The sequence below is a fragment of the Gadus morhua genome, chromosome 3 (genome assembly GCF_902167405.1).
Source record: "Gadus morhua chromosome 3, gadMor3.0, whole genome shotgun sequence".
Taxonomy (NCBI): domain Eukaryota; kingdom Metazoa; phylum Chordata; class Actinopteri; order Gadiformes; family Gadidae; genus Gadus; species Gadus morhua.
Genome location: NC_044050.1, coordinates 17,129,466 through 17,150,089, shown reverse-complemented (window position 1 = coordinate 17,150,089; position 20,624 = coordinate 17,129,466). Strand labels below are relative to the sequence as shown.

General features: G+C 42.1%; 1 protein-coding gene across 13 annotated transcripts in view; it reads left to right on the top strand.

The window, feature by feature from the left end:
• Positions 1–8,927, top strand: part of gab1 (GRB2-associated binding protein 1) — a 41,665-nt gene extending 32,738 nt beyond the window's left edge. For 8 of the 13 annotated variants that reach the window (XM_030352569.1, XM_030352571.1, XM_030352579.1 and 5 more), the window contains 8 exons: positions 769–863; positions 1,114–1,417; positions 2,832–2,924; positions 4,207–4,300; positions 4,598–4,651; positions 4,812–4,935; positions 6,462–6,590; positions 7,100–8,927. In XM_030352569.1, coding sequence (XP_030208429.1) covers positions 769–863; positions 1,114–1,417; positions 2,832–2,924; positions 4,207–4,300; positions 4,598–4,651; positions 4,812–4,935; positions 6,462–6,590; positions 7,100–7,258 — 1,052 coding nt within the window. In that variant the 3' untranslated portion in view covers positions 7,259–8,927. The remainder of the gene's footprint in view (positions 1–768; positions 864–1,113; positions 1,418–2,831; positions 2,925–4,206; positions 4,301–4,597; positions 4,652–4,811; positions 4,936–6,461; positions 6,591–7,099) is intronic. The other 5 variants (XM_030352570.1, XM_030352573.1, XM_030352574.1 and 2 more) reach the window with 3 other exon arrangements.
• The last annotated feature ends 11,697 nt before the right edge of the window (positions 8,928–20,624 follow it).

Sequence of the window (20,624 nt, the reverse complement as noted above, 5' to 3'; positions counted from 1 at the left end):
CTTTTTTTTTTGGTTGATTTTAAAGATGATCGTGTTATTGGCATGCTGGATAATGTATTTGATAGTGTGTTAGATATTATGTTGGAGCACAGTGAGTGTCTATCATCATTTATTCCTAATAACATCTTCACATTGGGCTTTTGAAGGTTACGCCTCTGAAAGGTAAATAAACATGACTTTCTCCCATCACTGCCCCCTTGTGATAATGGTTGGCATTAAAACGGCAGAGGAACATTCCTGTTGGAAGCCATGCATCATTACCCAAGCATATACCTGGGTGCCATTTACTAAAACTGATACTCACATTGTCACATTGGAGAAGAATATGGGCATATGTCCCACCTAAAACAAAGATGTAAGTCTTTTGTATACACTTTCTTTTACTTTATTAAACAGTCACATCCCAGTGACCTTCAACTAAACAGTTAATTACAAGTTCCCTGCCGTGTCCTTTTCGCTATGAGAAAAACATGCTGAGTGAAGCTGTCGAGTCATTTCTCCGATTCTTGTGGTTTTCAAAGTGGATTAGCATTAATACTCTAGCTAGCAGAGGGAGAGGAGAACAGCAGAGAGCCACTAATGACACACACCAGTCCTGGTGCTAGAATGAACTCTGTGGAGTTTACATTAAGGATAATCCATTCCGCTCGCTACCACAAAAAGCTACGGTGCATGGGCTGTTTTGTCTGTAGAAACACAGATGTCTTTTTATTATTTTTACTGTTGAATAAGCTTGGCTGAGCAAATTGGTTTATTGTATGCTTTCAGATTTCGGATCCCAAGACTGCTACGACATCCCCAGGACTTTTCCGTCAGACAAGACCTGCTCCTTTGACTTCAACGAAAGTTTCAACAGCTACTTTGTAAGTGTGCTTGATATTTATCGTGTGGTTCCCTGGAAACATAACCTCGTAATTTCTTAGAAAATTCTTGAAAGATCTGTGCTGCAGGCTTGTTAAGTGTGTGTGTGTGTGTGTGTGTGTGTGTGTGTGTGTGTGTGTGTGTGTGTGTGTGTGTGTGTGTGTGTGTGTGTGTGTGTGTGACGTGTGTGTGTGTGTGTGTGTGTGTGTGTTGGGGGGGGGGCATATGTCTGGTGGTGTGCTCACGGTATAGAAAAACAAAGGCATGATGCCGGTGGGCAGCCAGTCCATGGAGGAAGTGGACCAGAACTACGTTCCCATGAGCGCCAACTCTCCGTCGCACCACCACTCCGGCAGCCTGCCCGAGCCCATCCATGAGACCAACTACGTGCCCATGACCCCCGGCACCGTGGAGTTCTCCTCGCTGGGCAAGCAGGTGCCCCCGCCAGCACACATGGGCTTCCGCTCGAGCCCCAAGACCCCCCCGCGCCGGCCGATCCTCATCAGCGACTGCCAGCCCCCTCCGGTCGACCGCAACCTCAAACCCGACCGCAAAGGTATGTTCGTCGTTTTTAATTTGCCGCTTGCTGTGGCCGTTTTTCTCTTTGCTTTTTTTTTTTTAGCTCTGCTACACCTCGATTTTAGTTTTCACGCTTTGTCCTCACATAAACTTTAACATGACCAGGCCTTTCTTTCCTCGAAACATTTGTTGCTTCATATAATCTCTTGCTTTAGTTTGAAGATAACTTGGACAAAGCCATCTTTCACCACCAGTTTAACTTCCCCGCTTTAGCAAGTGTCCTTGCACACACGTTCCCACACCACCACTACTCCATGTCTCCATTAGATGCTTTAGTTTTCCGCCTGACACTTCCTGTCTAATTCTGCACAGTAATCTTCCTATTAAACGTAGCTTCGTCCAAGGAGCCTGAGCAGGAGTCATCTTATAGGGGGGAGTGGTGATAGGTTTGGGTTTGGGGTGAGGTGGGGGGGGGGGGGGGGGGATGTATCACTTGATGCATCGGTCCCCATTGTCTCTTCTTATGTGAATGGAGTTCTTTCATTTGAGACCTAATTGCATAGAGAGAGTGAATGGTAGCGCAAGGAACACACCGACATGTATCCCATAATTTTTAAATCGACAATAAATATGGAGGCTGAGTTAGACATTGTCACTCGTATGCTTTGATTGTATTATTGTTTACTTGAGTACAGACACAGTTTAGACACACTTTTCTCTTCCATCTATATGCTGTTATGATATTGACTTTGCCCTTAGTGTTGTATCACTTCATACATAACAAAGTCTTTAACCGAATGGAATGGGTTCACTTAATCTTGGATTTTGGACTTGACGCACATTTTAACCTTTCAAAACCAGTTTCACTGAACAGTTGCTATTGAACTCTTGTCTTTTGTGTACGGCTGCACTGAATTGGGGCTTCTGTATTGTGTATGTGAATGTTTTCTTTGGCATGTTTTTGCTTTGACCTTCTCACTTGATGTCTGTTCTTGTCTCTGTTGTACGTGGATAAGGGCTGAAAGGGCTTTGAGGGTTATACTCTAACCTAACAGTATACGTGTGTAGTGGACAATTGGTCCTGCTGCAAATTTTTATATAGAATGGGAAGAATAAGAGATAATAATATTTATGATATGAAAACAATGAAATCTGCTTTCTCTATGTTCTCAACGTTACAACGCAGCTTTTGATGCATGTGCAGCTGTTGGGGCAATAGAGCATGGAGTGATGTGAATGTTGCAGTGTTTTGGGAAGTTGCGGCTATGAAAGTGTCCTTAAAATGCAGGTTTTAGTTGGCTGGGTGTTCATGTTGATTCAACATGATTTAATGGCTACAGACTTTGGCTTGGCATGGCATGATACGGGGTCTTTGGGATAAGGATATATTTAGCTGCTTACTGTGATCGTCCAAAATGTTATAATGAGTCAAGTCTTCTTCCACCAATCAGGTCAGAGTCCTAAAAATATAAGAGCAAAGGTTGTCGTATTAGAACGAACCGACTCCCAAACCGTAGGGGAATTTCCGAGGCGACGACGCAAGGGTATGTACATTGACGATTAAGGCACACTGATTTTCTCAGCAAAATCTCTCTCTCTCTCTCTCTCTCTCTCTCTCTCTCTCTCTCTCTCTCTCTCTCTCTCTCTCTCTCTCTCTCTCTCTCTCTCTCTCTCTCTCTCTCTCTCTCTCTCTCTCTCTCTCTCTCTCTCTCTCTCTCTCTCTCTCTCTCTCTCTCTCTCTCTCTCTCTCTCTCTCTCTCTCTCTCTCTCTCAATGGGGACATTATTTTCCACCAATCACTTGACATACATGGGGCACTCAGGAGGAGCTTAGCACTGTTGGCTCACGTTGCATCCAGGTAAAAAAAAAATCTATTGCATAGAATAGGGCCAGGAGGATAGAGAAGGGATTGGGCTGCTTGAATCCCAGCCCAAAGGTACTGTGTTTGATACCCAGTGCCCGCAGGTAGAGTGTCCTTGAGCAGGATTGCCCTAACCCCCTACCTGATTCATTATGCCGTCGCTTTGGATCTGAAGTCTCTTTTGATTAACTTAATTGTGCTAATTAATTTGAATTAACTATTTAACGAGTAGATTTTATCTTACCGCCGTTTATTCTCCGTTAAGGTTCAAATCCCTACACCACTGGGTTCAGTGGGGATTAGAAAATGACAGAAGCTCTGATCAAGCAGTAATGGCTCTTATTCTTTTTAATGAGCTCATAGTGCAGAAAAAACTGTATATTCAGTTTGGAGATTCATGAGCCAACAAAACAGGCCTATACTCACTGGGAATTAATCTTAAAATCATTTAAACTAACCATTCATACTTGCATTGCTATTAAACTAATTATTTGTAGATGAACTTTAACTTGACTTTAGTAATCCAATATTTTCTTAAGCAGTCAAGAACATATGGCTGATCAGATGTTTATGGGGAATATTGTACAACCGCATTATCAAATATAAGGACATTTCTTATAGCAGATTTATATGAGTTTAAACCAAACTAGCCACAAAGAATGTATTACTTTTCTCCCCTTTAAACTCATTAATGGGATGGAAAATCAGTTTTATATAATCGTTGCTGACATTCTGGCCAACTGATAAAAATATGTTAATATTCACCCATTTGACAGAGGATTTTTTACTCAACTCTTAGCTACACATACTGCATTACATTTGAGTCACTAATGTAGGCCACCAGATCATTGGTATAACTATTTTATGCATGAATAAAAGATCCCATTTTCATGGTCTTCTGCCATGTCTTTCCGCTCAAACCCAACATCCTTGCCGTGATTGAAAGATGTTTTTCATTCCCACAGCAAAGCCCGCCCCATTGGAGATCAAACCGCTTCCAGAGTGGGAGGAGCCGTGTGCTCCTGTGCGCTCCCCTGACACGCGAACATTCGCTAGAGAGTAAGTCTCTAAAATATTGCATATTGTCTTGCCTTTCACCCTTTTCAGTATTGTAACTTAGCAAAGTAGCCAACACTAGCTGACTCCCCACCCGTCCATACATTACCATAGCAACTTCATGTTGTCTGTCCTAGTATTAACGTAGACATAGAAACTACAAACACAGAACAAGCTTTGAGAACTTATTGGGGGAAAAGCTACGGCACTACACAGCAAAATACCTGACGCAAGTAACATTTCTGTTGGCCTGTTAAATGAAGATGGTTCATGGCTTGTTTTTCTTTCACTCATTTAAAGTCGAGGGGATTCAACTGGCTGCAATGGTGGGTTACATAGCAGTGGCAGCTATGGGTACGTCTACACAGCAGTAGAATCCATATTTTGTTTGGTTCCGTTTGTGAGCCTGTTGTTGTTGTTGTTGTTGTTGTTGTTTTGACTTGTGTGTGCAAGAAATGCTGTCAGTGGTTGAGTCAGTGGTTGTTTTGTAAAGGTTCTGGTCGTTCCTCCACAGTCCCTCCAGGTTCCCCATGCCCCCGCGGCCCACCTCCATCCACAGCATGGCCTCCAGCACCGACTCGGATGACTGTGACGAGAACTATGTAGCCATGCTCTCTAACATGTCCGCAGACGAACTAGTATGTAACACCAGACCTCCGCACCAAACACGTCTACGTATTGTCAGGCTGCTGCATGGGTTCCTTACCATCACTGTTTTATTTCCCCCTTCCCACAACATGTTTCAGATTTTTTGGGTAATTTTACCTTAAATTAATCAACGTTACGTGGCTACGCACTTTTTGTTGGGCGATTATAATGTATGTTGATAAAGGTTACTTTTTTGTAGGTATTTAATATGGGAGGAAACTTGACAGAAAGAAAATGACGGTCATTTCTAGCTTAGTTGAAGGAGAACATTGGTTTACCGGTTTTACAGGTTTAACTGTGAAGGGTCCCAAATACCTTTCAGGGTATTAGTTTTGGTCCTCAGCATCTGCCATCATAGACGGGCTCCTCCTCACTTCCTCATCTCTTGCTCTTCCTTTCCACAGTCATGTTTTTTTATTTGTTTTCTGTTGCTGCTTCACCTCAGGTCTGCTTTATTCACCAATGTTTTCCTCCTCATGCCTCATTAAGTACCTCTACTGTAATTGCTAAGACCCCCATCCCATTTTAAAAGTTCAGTACATGGTTTTGGTTAACATTATTTGGGCTGTACTCAACCAATTAAAAATGACTGAAGTTGGTCATTTTCTGTTCTGAAATGTTATAGACTTAAAGCAGGGGGTCGATAGATCAACCCTATCTCCAATCAATCTCCCATATAGAGTGGGACTTTCTTTTACAGTGTAGATACTTACTGTAATAATTTCCTTTTCATTTTCCTTATTTGTCTGTGGCATTGTCTGGTGACAATCTTTCTGTTTATGACCCACGTGCTTACTTTACCTATTGTTTTCCCTCCAGTTTATTTGTTTTCCCTTCCGTCAAAGCTTTTCCCCTTTTTCTTTTCCTCTGCGCTTCCGGGTGGCTTCCTGACCATTTCAAACCTGCTCTTTATCCTCCTCCTCGTCCTCCTCCTCCTCCTTATCCCCATTGGGTTCCTTCTTTTGCTTGATGCTTTTGTTTTGTGTTTCCTCCTTCCCTTTTTCTCCTCTTTGACCTCCTCCCACTTCGCGCGGTGCAGAGAGGAGTCCTTCTACTGCACTGTCCCTATCACCCCTGTAAAGAGGGAGGTGGAGGAGCTTGACTCCCTGGAGGAGGTGAGCAGGGCATGCCAGGCTAGCTTAGCCGTGCATGTTGCTGCATCCCCCCCCTCCTCCCAGCCACCCTGCCCCACCCCCAGCGTGTGACGCAGATATCAATACTTGGGAATGCAAACCTAAGGGCTCAGGAAGCAAGGACCATCACATGTAGATGGGGGAAAAAACAGAAAAGCACTGTTGATTTGACCGTACATAAGGTGGATTTGGATGTAGAGTCGGATACTTGTCTGTTTGTGTTTTGTCATCATCCTAGTTTTAACCTCCGTACTGACTCAAATTCCCGCTTCAGAATTAACACCACTCACTGTGTTTTCAATCTTGATGCTGCTGTGACTCGACTTCCTCTCCGTCGCCATGGCTACCTACTAAAAAGGCTTTTGGGTTAACTCTTCTCCTAGAACATGAAGCTGAGTGCCCCTAAGACATCGGACGGAGGGAGCAGCCCCCTGGTGAAGCCCAAGGAGGAGAAGCAGGTGGAGTATCTGGACCTGGACCTAGACCCAGGGAAGTCTACCCCACCCAGGAAGGTAGGCATTGTGCTCCACTCCCTCACACAAAGACAAGCTAGGCTGGAACAATGTGTTGAGGTAGTGATGTCTATATATCGTTTATATGTTAACGTAGCTGGTGTGTGTGCGTGTTGTTGGGTCTGTGAGTCTGCATTACATTCAGAACTCAAGACATCTTTTAAAGGGGACATGTTATGCCACCAGGTGTGACATTTTGAAAATCTGCTTGTTAGGGCTAATCACAGTCACACATGGTGGTATAATATGTCACCTTTACGGCCAATGCTGCTAACCTGCTTAGGCATTATATGCACATAAAAATGTATCCCTTTATGCACTCCCAATATATTGCTATCAACTAAAATGTAAACTTTATCATTCAAATCAATTCATGAAAACATTAGATGAACTTCAACCTATTTCATCTCTTCACTCAAGAAGGCCAGTGAAAGATATTCCTATTAAATGTACCACCTAATGGATGGACGTCATTCAACACTGGTCATGTGTTCATGTCACTCCTGCAGAAGAAGAGCAACGGGACGGGCATGGCGGCGTCGGACGAGCGCGTGGACTACGTGGTCGTCGACCAGCAGAGGACGCAGGCGCTCAAGAGCACGCGGGAGGCATGGAACGACGGGCGCCAGTCCACGGAGACGGACGCCCCCGTCAAGGGACCCAAGTGATCCCCCTCTCCCCGTCACCACCTAGCCGCCCACCCTTTGGTTCCCGTGCGGCTGAGGACGTACTCTGGCGCCTGCGGTCCAACACATCGCTGAGATGCTTTGGTCGGTTGGAACCAGGGAAGAGCTCCCTCCCGCAGCCAACTGAACTGGCTTGAGTTTACACTGCGCTTTCGGGGGACGGGGATGGCTGGTGAGGGGAGGCTGGGACAGGCACTCAGCCCCCTGTGGTGGATGGTTTCAGGGAAGGGGACGGAGGCGGTGGTTGAAGCCAGGAATAAGCTGTGTTGTGTGCAGTCTGGAAGCAGGTAGACCGGGAGGTGGAAAGGAATGATGGAGATGGCCTAAGGAGCTGGGAGTCGAACAAATAACGGATGAATCATATCTGGACATTCACTCCCCTACCTCCTGCTTTTTCAACATGGAAGGGGCTTTTTTTTTTATTCTGGTCAACTACTGGAGGAAAGAAGGACTGACATTTCCGTTAAATGATGATGCTGATGGATTCTGTGTTGAGGGAGAGAAAAGGTGAAATGATATCCCCCCCCCTTCCCGAACGTCGATGTCACTTAATTTCTCCTATCCTCAAGGGTATGAGATTTAAAAAAAAAAAAGACTAATATGCTTCGTATGGACCCAGATCAGAGGTCAGTTTCTGCAGCTCATTGATGAAACAGAGGATTTTCCATGACCCTGTTGTGTAGGAAAATGCCAGTAAGAAAAAGGGCAGGATAGAGCACCGTTTCTCCATAACAACATGTGATAAAAATGCCGACAACAGAAAAATTGCAACAGCCAATTTTGTGTACAAAAGTGTTATGTATATAAACAACAAAAAAAGTGCCCTTTATTTGTAATACGGAATATCCCGAGTGTCTTGCTCCTAGGTATGTGGATTCTGCAGGGTAGAATTCTGTGCCTGGCTCAATGGTATCAGAAGGTGTGAGAAGGGATTAAATTACTGTGAGTTTTCAAAAGAAAGTGACAGGCTTTCTATAAGTTATGCACAGGTATCAAACTTGGGTGAAAGATAGGATATCAGGTACTTTCATGTTGGGGAATACTAACCGCTACTTGTTTATTTATTTTTTGTTTTTTTTCCCGCTGGATGTCGCATTTACAAATAGCTCCGTGTTCTCACGCCGTGCAGAAAAATGTGTTCTCAACAAAGCAAACAACAAAGTAATCTCAACAAAGCGTTAACTTTGATTACCACAAGTCAGTCAGTTAGTTTCAGGCTTTTTTTGTTTTGCTTGGTCTTTCACTTACTTTTTCCTCTTGGTTTTTAATTTATTTCAATCTGAGCATTATACACTCTTGGCTAATCATCGGACTGCCTTAACAAGTGCAAACAAACAAATCATTTGTAAATACCGTGTGTACTATGTTTTTAGCCTTATTCTTACTAACACTATCAACTCTGGAGTCCAAAGTCCCAAGCATGTATAAGCACCGGAGATCAACATTTTTTGCTGTATATATTATGCCATAAGCTATTTAAGCATGTAGTACTTATACTGAAAACTGTGCCTATGATGTCAATTTCATACTAGTTTTTTTCTTTCTTGCAGTTTAGATGTGATGTGGACTGCAAATCTGATTATGTTCTTTTTTAATGAATCTAGAGAAATTGTAAATTTTAAAGTGGACTAAATAAAATCACAACATTTTATGCATTTGTCCCCTGTGGTTGTTTACACATGGGGGTTGTAAAATAGTTTAAACATCCCCAGGAAGGTTCTTGAATAGCTACACTTTAAAGTTGGATGAGGCCAATTATAGAGAGGTTACTGGGTTTAGCATATCTTTTTTGATTTTGTTGGCACAAATTCTTTAATTGAACACCAGGTGGCGACGTTGCTTGCGAATCCTATTGCTTTGCCTCCTGCACCAAGAAGCTAGGTTACAAAACTTTTTTGTGCAATTTTCTTGTTGGTATTTAAGATTTAAACAGTTATTTATTGTATTTAATGTTGTTAGGTATCACAAAACGGAATGTAATTGAAAAATTAGGTACTATTTTAGCATTTTGCTATTGATTCTCATTTCCCCCAGAATGCATTGCATTACACGTTGGGGAGACAGTAGACACGGACCAAAGCCGCATAAACCCTTGAGAGTAGAGACTGGTAAGAGACTGTTCAGCAGATTATACAAATACATAGATAAATACATAGAAATTGTATATAGTTAGTATGCTACACGTGAACCACCTAAGATGGCGCAATTTGATTGGTTCGAATTTGAATATCTTGGGATATTGGGCAATATCCCATGATTGACATCTCAAACTCGATATTGTTTTCATCGCAAAATGTCAGCTGATAACGTAAACCTTCGGTCTCGGGGGCTATTCCCCACTATTCACTTCACCTTCGCGAATAATTGTTGACTAATAGCCTAGAAGATAAATAGCCTAGTCAAGTCTTTATTAATACCAAACTACACGTAGGGAATACATTTAGGTGATTCGGCTGACACAGTATAGCCTACAATGCCACACAGTACAAGGGAGACAACAAGTCTGACTGGACATACACAAAATACATCACATTAAAACTAGACCCATGCATTGATAGATAGAAAGATAAATAAATATGTTCTGGTTTTTTTCTTGCGGAGCCAGCCAATCCGTGCACGTATGCAACTTAGCCATGTGCGCCGAAGGCAGGAAAGACCTAATGTTGAGAAGTCATACTAAAAACGGATAGCAAACGAAAGCCGAACCAGACTATCAATCACATACTTTGGATCCATTCTAACTTATGGCAAGGGGCTAGTCTTTGCAGTTAATGAATGTTGATGATAAAACGGATTGTTTTGCATAAGATGAGTGTGTGCGACTGTGCGTATGTCCTTTTCGGCTTTGGCATAGGCCTACTGCATGGTTATGAAGGCCTTGTGGTCTTACTGAAGCAGCCTAGTTCTCGGCAATTCCTCATTCGCACTCTCACGTCTGACAGTTTCGAAATGATACTGCTGTGGGCCATCATACATGTTATTTGTGGTTCTTGCCACCTCTTGGACGCCATAGTTCTAGTACTAGGCTGAGGCTACCTCCACCCTACTTTCAATAGGAATGAATGGGGCGCCATTTTGTAGTCCGCTGTCCTTTCTATATTATGTCCATGCTTCCACCACGTCTCCCCAACGTGACGCCATCGCCGAATTGCGTTAGAAAACACCCGTTACTGCCCAAAACGACAAAAACTGGACTTTAACACTATTTAAGACATTTTATAAATGATACACATATTTTGAGTGCTTCATGTACCCATTAATCAAAATTTCCGGTTAACCTGCTCGTGGGCCTTTAACTTGGGTGACGCGCCCGGTACAAATTTGGCAGCCGGTACAAATTTGGCATGACACCTCCAGTGTTGTACTGTCTATGGCCTCGCCCGACCCACTAAGTAGATTTGGTTTGTTCTCATTCTTTAAACAACAAACTTGGTTTCAGGAACGACGTCCTCCGGGAAATACCTTCCCAGAGTTATGCCTTCAATTGAGGTCTCCATTTTCTATCGAGTACGGACACACGGTTTGACTCAGATGCCTGGCTTTACTGCCATATCTAATATCATTAATCTCTTAACTGCACCTCGCATCGCAAGGGTTTGTCTTCTCACATGTGTGATCCTTTGCACTGGCATCACTTAACCTTTACTAACTGCCTCTCAAATCGAATTTAGCACAAATGAGGCATTTTACGACAACTTTACATAGAACTAGCTACATTACTTATCGCTTTTATAAAATGTGTTATGTAGTCTGAGAAACAAACATAGTACATTTAGAATTATTTTTTGGATGAAATTTTGCACTAGAATATAGAGGAAAGTGTATTACTAGCAATTTCATCATCTATGACCATGCCAGAGGTCGTAAAAAAATCATTAGCACCAAAATATGAGAGAAAACGTGCCCTCGTCAGGATTTATAACATTGATTAATCTAACTTGATTTACTGTATTTCAGTTGTCTCCACATCTCCATCTGAGGCACCATCCGAATCCAGGCAGAAATCTCAAGAGTTCTAAAGTAACAGGGTAAGCCTACATATAATAAATGCTATATGCTTAACCAAAAAAACATAACGCATCCATATTTATAATGTAAGTAATGGAGGAGACGAGAGAGAGAGAGAGAGAGAGAGAGAGAGAGAGAGAGAGAGAGAGAGAGAGAGAGAGAGAGAGAGAGAGAGAGAGAGAGAGAGAGAGAGAGAGAGAGAGAGAGAGAGAGAGAGAGAGAGAGAGAGAGAGAGAGAGAGAGAGAGAGAGAGAGAGAGAGAGAGAGAGAGACGGTCCCTTGCCTCCAGTTGGGGAGAGGGCCAACTGAATAGTTATGAGCTGGGCTGAGGGACATCTCAGGAAGCAAGGAGAAAGCCTCAGCAGACCTAGGTCTATCATGTTGTATGTCCGCCCAGTCTGGTGGGGCCAGTGTGTTGTACGCAGGCCTGGGGAGCCAGGGACTCTCCTAGATCCTCAAGCCTCTCCGCCTGCCTCCCCAGCCTGTCTCCCTGACAGCCTTCCAGGTCATATCCCTGTATGATTATGTGTTATTGCTCTGCCGCTGTTGGAATCATTCCACTAGATAGGGCAGGCGTTGGGGGGGCTGGCCCAACTCCATCCGTCAACTGCTACTTCTGTGTAGCCTTCTGTGTTTCTCTTTACCCAACCCTGATGATGGTATACGCTCTTATGTTTTGTTTTTCACATGTGCACTCCCTTCTTTGTTTAGCCTGATAGAGAATCGGATATTCTGTGTAAGGTTTATGCCATAAAGGAAGTAGCATTGATTTAGATTTGGATGTAGATTAACAAAATGTATGCAATATTGTTTAAATATACAAACTAATTAATAAACTTCTTTACCAATATATATTTTCATCTAAATTAATGTTAAGTAGCAACCTGTTAGTGTTGATAATACCTAGTCGATTTCCTGATTAGAACCAGTCCTGCTCTATTTCAATCCCCATCATGCCCATGATCCCACCTCTCTGCAAGGTCATGAGTATAAAATGATTCATTCCCCCGCCTGACACGGGTCACATGGGATTGTAAAACTCACCAAGGCAGCCTCTAATCAGAGCCATTAAAACCCTTGGTTAAATGTCCAGTGGGTTGAATTGAGTAGCAACTAGCGGAACGGACTTGGCAAAAATGGAATATAGTATTCATAAATGTGTTTTTAATCACTTTATAATCCCGTGAAAACAAGAATAGTTATGTTTTCATTGTCTTAGAATGAGCCATTTTATATATACTTTGTTGACGATCACATGCAACATAACCAGTTTTACCAAGTAAAAATAATTATATAATGCCAATAATAGGTGCCTAACCTAATAATATCCATATTGGGTTCAGTGCTCATATAGCTTGTTGTATTTAAAATCTGTTTGGGAAACTAGATCGCTAGAAACACGGATTCTATCCATATTTTATCCCAAAAATATTATTTGTGTTATGGCATAAGCGCTATTCTCGACCTAATCAGATCTGATCAGATTAGCTTTATATTAATATGTACTTACTCTAGCAATGTCTTGCATAGGGCAGTGTGGATTTAGATTATATACTAATCAATCTTAAGATGCTTAGCCGCGTTTTAATGATTCATCCTGCATTACCACACGGTTTTTTGTTTGTATATTCTGCCTGTGGAGCAAGTATAACTCCAGGAAATCTGCCCGTAGAGCAGTACTTGCTTAATGGGGATCTGTCACGCAAGCAGCAGTCGGGGTGTAAGTTTGGATGAGGTCAGTAAAATTCCCATTAATGTATTACTTATGTGACCCGCCAGAGTCTAATTTCTACTGCCAGTTTCCCCGGTTGCAATAACAACAAAAACAAACGAACACAAAGCGTCGCTATTATGTTATGTAAAACAAAACATTGTTTTATGTGAGATTAAAATATACTGTTAAAATGAAACTATACAAACATCCAATTTCAGGCCCATGGCTTAATGTCTCTTGGCAAAAATCCATCGCGTACATTCTCTGTTGCGCAGGGCAGGCTAAGCGGTGCATTGGTATCATCATAAGAAACTGGTTGAAATGGTAAACTTGCTAAACTGCATCATAATAAAGTTGGTAGGATTCAGCATTTCCTAATAAATAATTGAAACGCAGCAATCTTATTATGATATCTACCGAGTGCAGCAAAATTATGAAAAAACACTTTTGTAAAAAACGGTTCTTTGGTACTTTGTGAGCCCAAACAGAGAAAATCTCTTTCATCGAGATCACAAAAGCAGCAATCGATATTCACATTACTAAGCAAGCTAGTATATGGCAACCTTTCTTATTAAAGGGATACTTCACCGGTTGAGATATGAAGGGTATATGAAGTAAATAATTCTATGTATTATTTATAAATGTGCAATTTTTTTTTTAATCGGCTCATCCTAGCCTGAGAAAAGGCAGAGTGTCTCTGGCGCAAATGCATTGCGCTTGCTTCACCGCCCGCCTGTTTCCGTTTGTAGTGGGAAGGACCCATTATACTAGCGCGAGTGGTAGCTCGACGAGCGAACTTTGTGTAAACATATCCCCGTGATACGTTGACTACACTTCTGCTCTCGTTTTTTCAAACGCATCATTTGTATATTACTGTACTGCATAAAAACATTTGCTAATTACAGTAGCTCAGCATATCCAGTATTGTACTCAACCTTTTCTCCCCAGTTGAAATAAGTGTTTATCTTATACAGTAGGCCTACTTTAGTATAACAGCAATTGGGTTAGTAAACAAATCACAACAACCAACATGAACGTAACGTAGCCTATGCTCTGCCAATACGATCGGCTATTTTCTGATAGCTACATTGTCACGTTCCCCTGGACTCAAAACTATTGTAGCCAATGAGTTAGTATAAAAAAACAAAACACTTTCTCTATGCTCAGACGTCTGTTTCTCCCGGCGGGCTTTGGCTGGCGTTTCCAGTTCACTTTCTGGGTCCGGAAATATGTATCCAATACCAAACTGTTCAGATAAGGCGTAAAGCCTGAGTGAGAGGTTACACACGGCCCTGTCCTCGCAAGATTCAGCCATTTTTTCTAGAAGAAACTGGCGTCGCTGAAATTCGCTGCAGCACAGGGACTCTGTGTTAGTGTCTAAAGGCGAACAGAGCAAACCGGCTCGCTCCGGCTCCTCGTCCTCGGCAACAGGCAAGGCTTGCTCAGCTGCAGCCGCAGCAGGCTCCTCCTCTATTTGTGTCAATTCTTCCTGGCTGTGTCTATACAAATAGCCCCGAATGTCCGAATCTGAAAATAGATTTTTTAAATCCACTTCGGCTTTTTCACATTGCAAATTTGTTCTCTAGCGAAGCACAGTGAAGAAACATGGTGGACATTGTGTTTACATTTCGTACGCGAGCTCCTGCCCCCCCTCATTCCTTATTGGTGGGCTCACAAATTTGCGGAACCAGTGGTTTGTAGTCCTCGGCCCTTCTAGCAGGCAAGCGAAGTTTCCCGAGATGACGTCAAACGCGTCATTTGACGTGTTTGACGGAGAAAATTGGATCAGGAAAGCTGGGCCAATGGAAGGGTTAGACTGGGAAAAAAACCTTTTTTTTATATATTACAATAGCGATTTTATAATGTTAGAACGCCGGTTCTGAATCTGTGAAGTATCCCTTTAATCATCCTCATGCATGGCAAAACAGATGGGTATTTCAGGACGGAAAATTTACATTTCAGCCTTGTATCGACATCAACAGCCCCTCTTCCTAGGACTTGCACTTGACTGACTAGAGCTACATAGGGACTGTCGGCAAGTGCAAGCAGCATTACTCTCCGTACTCTCTTCTCTTAGAAAATAGCAAGCATGACATTCCCCTATAAGCACCCCTTGCCTCACTGGTATTGAAGTTTTGAGCTATATTTGCAGCCGTTTTTTCAACACCAGGCTACTAGTTTTTCAGAATGTCAGCCAGGATGGGTCTCCATTAGTGGTGCAAGGCAATATGTCAGTGGTGGAAGTTCTCTATAATAAGCTGTGTAAGGGACGTGTCTTTAAGGCTTAATGTCAAGCACTTTTTAGTAGATGTCCCCTTCAAATGTCTCCAGTAGTCGTTTGAATCCTCCAAAAAAAAAGGAGGCATTGGGAACTAACGATGCTCTGCCTCCCTCTTAGTTAACATGTATTCTAGGATACAAGGGTATAACTGCGGTTTTGAATGACCCACAATGATGGCTTCCACTGTTTGAGTTGCTGTACGGCTTTTAGCTGTCCATTGTTAATTTCACACACGTATCATTATTTTGGCCATTAAAACAAAACATTTATGTCTTCTGTGTACCTTTTAGACCTGTTCCACTATTTGTGTGTCATTGAACCTCATTATATGCTATTATACCCTCAATCTTCGTGTAGGCCTAATTATTGAAACGCCCTATCTAAGTGCTCATAAATAAACAGTGATAATGCCCCAACCCCTCCTCCCCTCCTCCCCTCCCCTTATTGGCGATGTAGTTTATTAAGTGTTGGCAGCCATATTGGACTGCAACATCCCACCAATGTAGCGGTACATTATTGATCACCAAGCAGCCCTCTGCAGCACAGCGAGAGTCTCCCAAAAGGGGGGAAAAAACCACAAGAAGCTTTAAGAGTTGACTGGAGTGCCTTTTTAACCGGTCCTGGCTTTTGTGGAAGAGGGCAGGCAACAGACAGTAAGAAAGAGAGACACACACACACACACACACACACACACACACACACACACACACACACACACACACACACACACACACACACACACACACACACACACACACACACACAGAGAGAGAGAATGAAGCAATGGTGGGATTGGACTGGTCTGCGATTTAACTAGTATAAAACCAAAAAAACAACAGCCATCCATCTGTGTAATGGACCCTGTCAAAAGTTTCAAGTGATTCAGCACTTCCCTTTTAAGCAAGGCCACGATGGCCGTCAAGAGAGAGCGCTGATAAGCTGTTAAGCCCGTTGAGGCTGTGAGTGGGCCCTCCTGATGCATAGCAATTTCTCCACACCATCCCCAAACTCATTCTTTCATATCTGTCAGCCAAACACTTTTCTGTTAAATGATCTCCAAGCACCTTTTTCAACTTCACCAGTATTTATTATTTATAAGAGGATATCTGCGGTCATTAATGAAGCAATGTATGTTTTTCCCCCTTCCCTCTCCCTACCTCGTCAATGATGTACAAGAAACAAACATTTTGGATGTGATTAAACAATGCAGGATAGATGCTCTCATATTTGGCAGTGGGAAATAGTTGTCAATGTAGGTCATATTGTTATAGGCTCAAAATATGGTGCTTTTAATCTTGTTGGTAAATTAGCATATCATTTTTTCTCTACTGCATAACTTCAACACTAATTAAGGATGATTATAATCAGATAAGTATGAGATGTGTTTTGTCTCCCAGCTTTAAAGATCATCACCCAACTCAAAAATAAGTTACACCTCACCTACAGAAACAGAAGCATTTTATGTAAAAACTTATGTTTGATCCCTAAACATCCTAAACCTTCTCTCTCTCTCTCTCTCTCTCTCTCTCTCTCTCTCTCTCTCTCTCTCTCTCTCTCTCTCTCTCTCGTGGTCTTCCATCACACACCTTTCTGCTGCAGACACAGGGGGGCTCTCTGAGTGAACACACGTTCTGCTCCAGGGGGCTTCCTGCCAGGCCTGCTGACGTTAGCCAATCAACCCTCTGTTGTTTCCCATTTTGCTGCAGCACTATTTGCCTTTTTCATTTTTCGGGACACAGGGACGCAGCAGAACTCAATGTGCTACCCCTATACCCCTCTTGGGAAACTCATTGGCATTTTCCAACCTGCTGGACCCCAGCGCTGTCCCTGGGGCACAGATAACTCTAAACACAACACCCGCCACCACCGTCGCCTTAAATTGTCGTTCCCCGTTTCCTCCACGCTGCCCTGGCTGCTCTGACCTTTCCCACACCGCCTATTCTTATTCCAGGCATCAAGCTGGAAGCGTGGTTAGCCTGGCTAACGCCGTTCCAGGGGAATCTTCTCATAGTGGCGTGGGGAGCATTAGCAGACACGGCGCTACACAGGCGCCGCCAGCACCGTTGGCCCCACCGTGGCTCTGCTGCCACTTCGTGTGTGTTGTTTAATCTTTCTTTGTGTGCTGTGACGAGCGCAGTGAGTCAGACTTTCTTTATTTTTTCCCCCCATGGAGAAAAACCTTTTGTATCTTTTTTAATGTGGTAAGAAACTGCCTTAATTCCGGCTGGTGACAATCTCTGCTGTGGCTCTTCTTTGAGTTATTCTGAGTTTACTGCCGAGTACAAATACAGATGCACAGAAGCACATTTTTCGTTTGAAGATTGATAAGAAAACCCACCATAACATATATTTCTTAGTGCATTTGTGTGAGCCTGTAATGTTTAAACCATAGTTTTAGAGTTTTTTGTTTCTTAAAAATATTTATATTTTTTATGAAATAGTTATACGAACGAATAATGACGAGCAAAACTGTTGAACTCTAGTCATACTCTTGTGTGTGATAAGTCTCAGACACAAGAACGAACAGTTATTGTGTTTAGTAAGGCTTATATTCCTACCATCTGATGGACTTCCTTATCAAAACGGCAAGCAGGGCTGATGTTGCAACCTGCTTGGAGCGTAGCCGACTCCAGAGCGGCTCGGCTCTACTCATGGTTTTTAAACTGGTAATTGAAACGTGAATCAGCACGTCATGGTTTCACTCTGTGTTGCAAAAAGTGCAGATGGAAAGGGCTGGGGGGGGGGGGGGAATTCAGTTGGTTGCAACCTCCCTACTAGACTAGATTCCACTAAATTTTAAAACTACACCTTTAACATAAACTTATACTTTATGGGAGTTGCTCGCTTTTCGATTGATGATGATGATCTACTCTGGACACACACCATCAAGTTAGAACCGCCTCTACAGCGCTGTTTGTGTGCTTGCATTGTAAACCCAGCTCCAACATGTCCAAGTGAATCTCTAACTGAGATGTACTGCTCTTCCTGGATCTGACGATGCCCACTCAGTATTCACGCACAAGCACATTTGCATTCTAAGTTGCCTGATTTGCTGATATCAAAATCTAAGTCTAGCTCTTGTCTTATTAAGGTCTGCTCCGGGTCATTTTTTCCCTGAGGTATAGCTCTTGTTTGGCAGTGCCAAATAAATTACATGCAAGCAGGTGGATTCCTTTTTTCTTATTTTTTTTGAAATTGTATTTTTTTTTCAGATGGATCAGTTGTGAAACCATTGCTGATGCAAGCTAATGTAGTAGGGCTGGCCGATAAACAGGATAATAACGGCATTAAAGCAAATTCGTTTTAACGCCACACATTTCTTTGACGCATTTCTTTGACGCATTAAGGCCAATTGAGCTTTCTTTCTTGCAGCGAACAAAGAGAGACACTAAAATACACCAACATTCTACAAATAGTGTTTGCATGCCAACATAGTCCATGTGACGCAAAACAGGGCTCTCTCGAAACCTATACTTGATAACAGCGCTGTCTGCTGTAGCTGGACCTCCGGGCTGAGCTTGTGAGGTAAGACTTGAAACCGTACGCTCCCTTTGCAAATTGGTAATTTATGTTGTTTTGACTCAATTTATTTTTCCCAATGATGCATTGGTGAACTTGTTTCTGTGTGTTCTGAACTCTTTAAATAATTCCATATCACTAATGAATGAAAATGATATGCTACCGTTGATTAACATTTGCATGGGCTGGAATTGACCAATTGAACGACAATTGTGAGCTTTTGGAAATAAAAAACAGGATGGGGATGGCAGCGGGACCCGGATCCTTAAATCAACAAGCGTCTTTCTAATCATCGTTTTAATTGCCATGAGTGGTGATTTGAGGATATGCGTAAATGCCTGACCTGTTTGGGTCTCAGGATTGTTTCCGTAGCTGGAATAGGTTGGACACACTTTATTGTGTTTTTGTCCTTACTTGATTTCCAGCCAAAAATATTCAAACAGCATTAAGCACGCATTTTTTTTTTTCAAACCCATGTAGATTTGAGTATTAAAACTGTAAAGAAATACCCTTTAGGATACAAATAGCTTTCTTTTTTGATTTTTTTGTGTTCATCGCGATTAACTATGGACAATTGATTAAATCGTGGTTAATTATTGTTTTAAAGTATTAAGTATTTAATGTTACTATTTGCTTCTATTACTACTATTAATTACTATTACTTACTAACAAAAGTGATATGATTTCAAACAGGCATGGGAATCTAACTCCCTTGATCCAATCAGTGGCTACATGTCTGTGGCAACAAAACTCGTGTTGTCACAGAGTACTACCTGAGCTATGTGACCCAGGCAGCATTTTTTCATCTAAGAAACATCGCTAAGGTGCAGCTGTTTTTAACCCAGCGGAATGCGGAAAAAGTGATTCATGCTTTTATTTCAAGTAGACAAAAATTCTGCTGCTAGGCTTCTGACAAAAACTAAGGAGTGAGCATATCAATCCAGCCTTAACTACTTTGCCCTGGCACCCTTTATCATTAGGAATTGACTGCTTCTCTTGTTAAAAGCACAAAGTGGGTCCAGCATACATTATGGACTCACTGACAACCCCTTCCCCCTCAACTGTATGTGGGTCCTCTGGTGCGGGTTTATTGGTGGTTTGCTTCAAAACCCAAAAGATAGTTGGTGATTATGCGCCTGCATTTTGGAATGGGTTGCCTCAATAAATCAGGGAAGCAAGCTCAGTATAAATTTGAGCACCTGTTAAAAACCTATCTTTTAAATTGAGCTTTTAATTAGCTTTTTATAAGACAAATGAATTAGCATTTGATCTATGCTGCTTTTTCTGCTGCTTTTATTTTATTGATTTCATTGATGGGTAGTTAATTGAAACATACATGGATCACACTTAACAATTATTTGAAACACATGATTTTAAAACATTTAATCTTGTGTTATTCAAAGCTCTTCAATGCCAGAAACATTGAGAGTCATTTTACAGTAATGGGTTATGCGTGGAAGCATCGCATTGTCATAGTTGAAGCAGCTGTCTTGCCAAGTATCTGTCCCTGTCAAATGTAATGGGTGCTCCATGTTGCAAACGTGCTGTTATTGTCTACTTGAGACAGAATGTATATTTGTTTGCACAGAACAACTGATGGCTTTTTATGTCTAATACTGTCATAGCTTTTTTACCTTTGTTATATGGATAACATTTTATTATAGGGTACTACTAGCCGAAAGTTTAATGATTCAGTCCTGAATGGCTGTAAACTGACCCAAACTTCCTTGAGCAAAACCCCTAATTAGCGATCTGCCTCATGTATCTGTATCCGGATTTGCTTGTACTATCTTTGGATAAAAACGACAAAATATTAGTCAAGTATC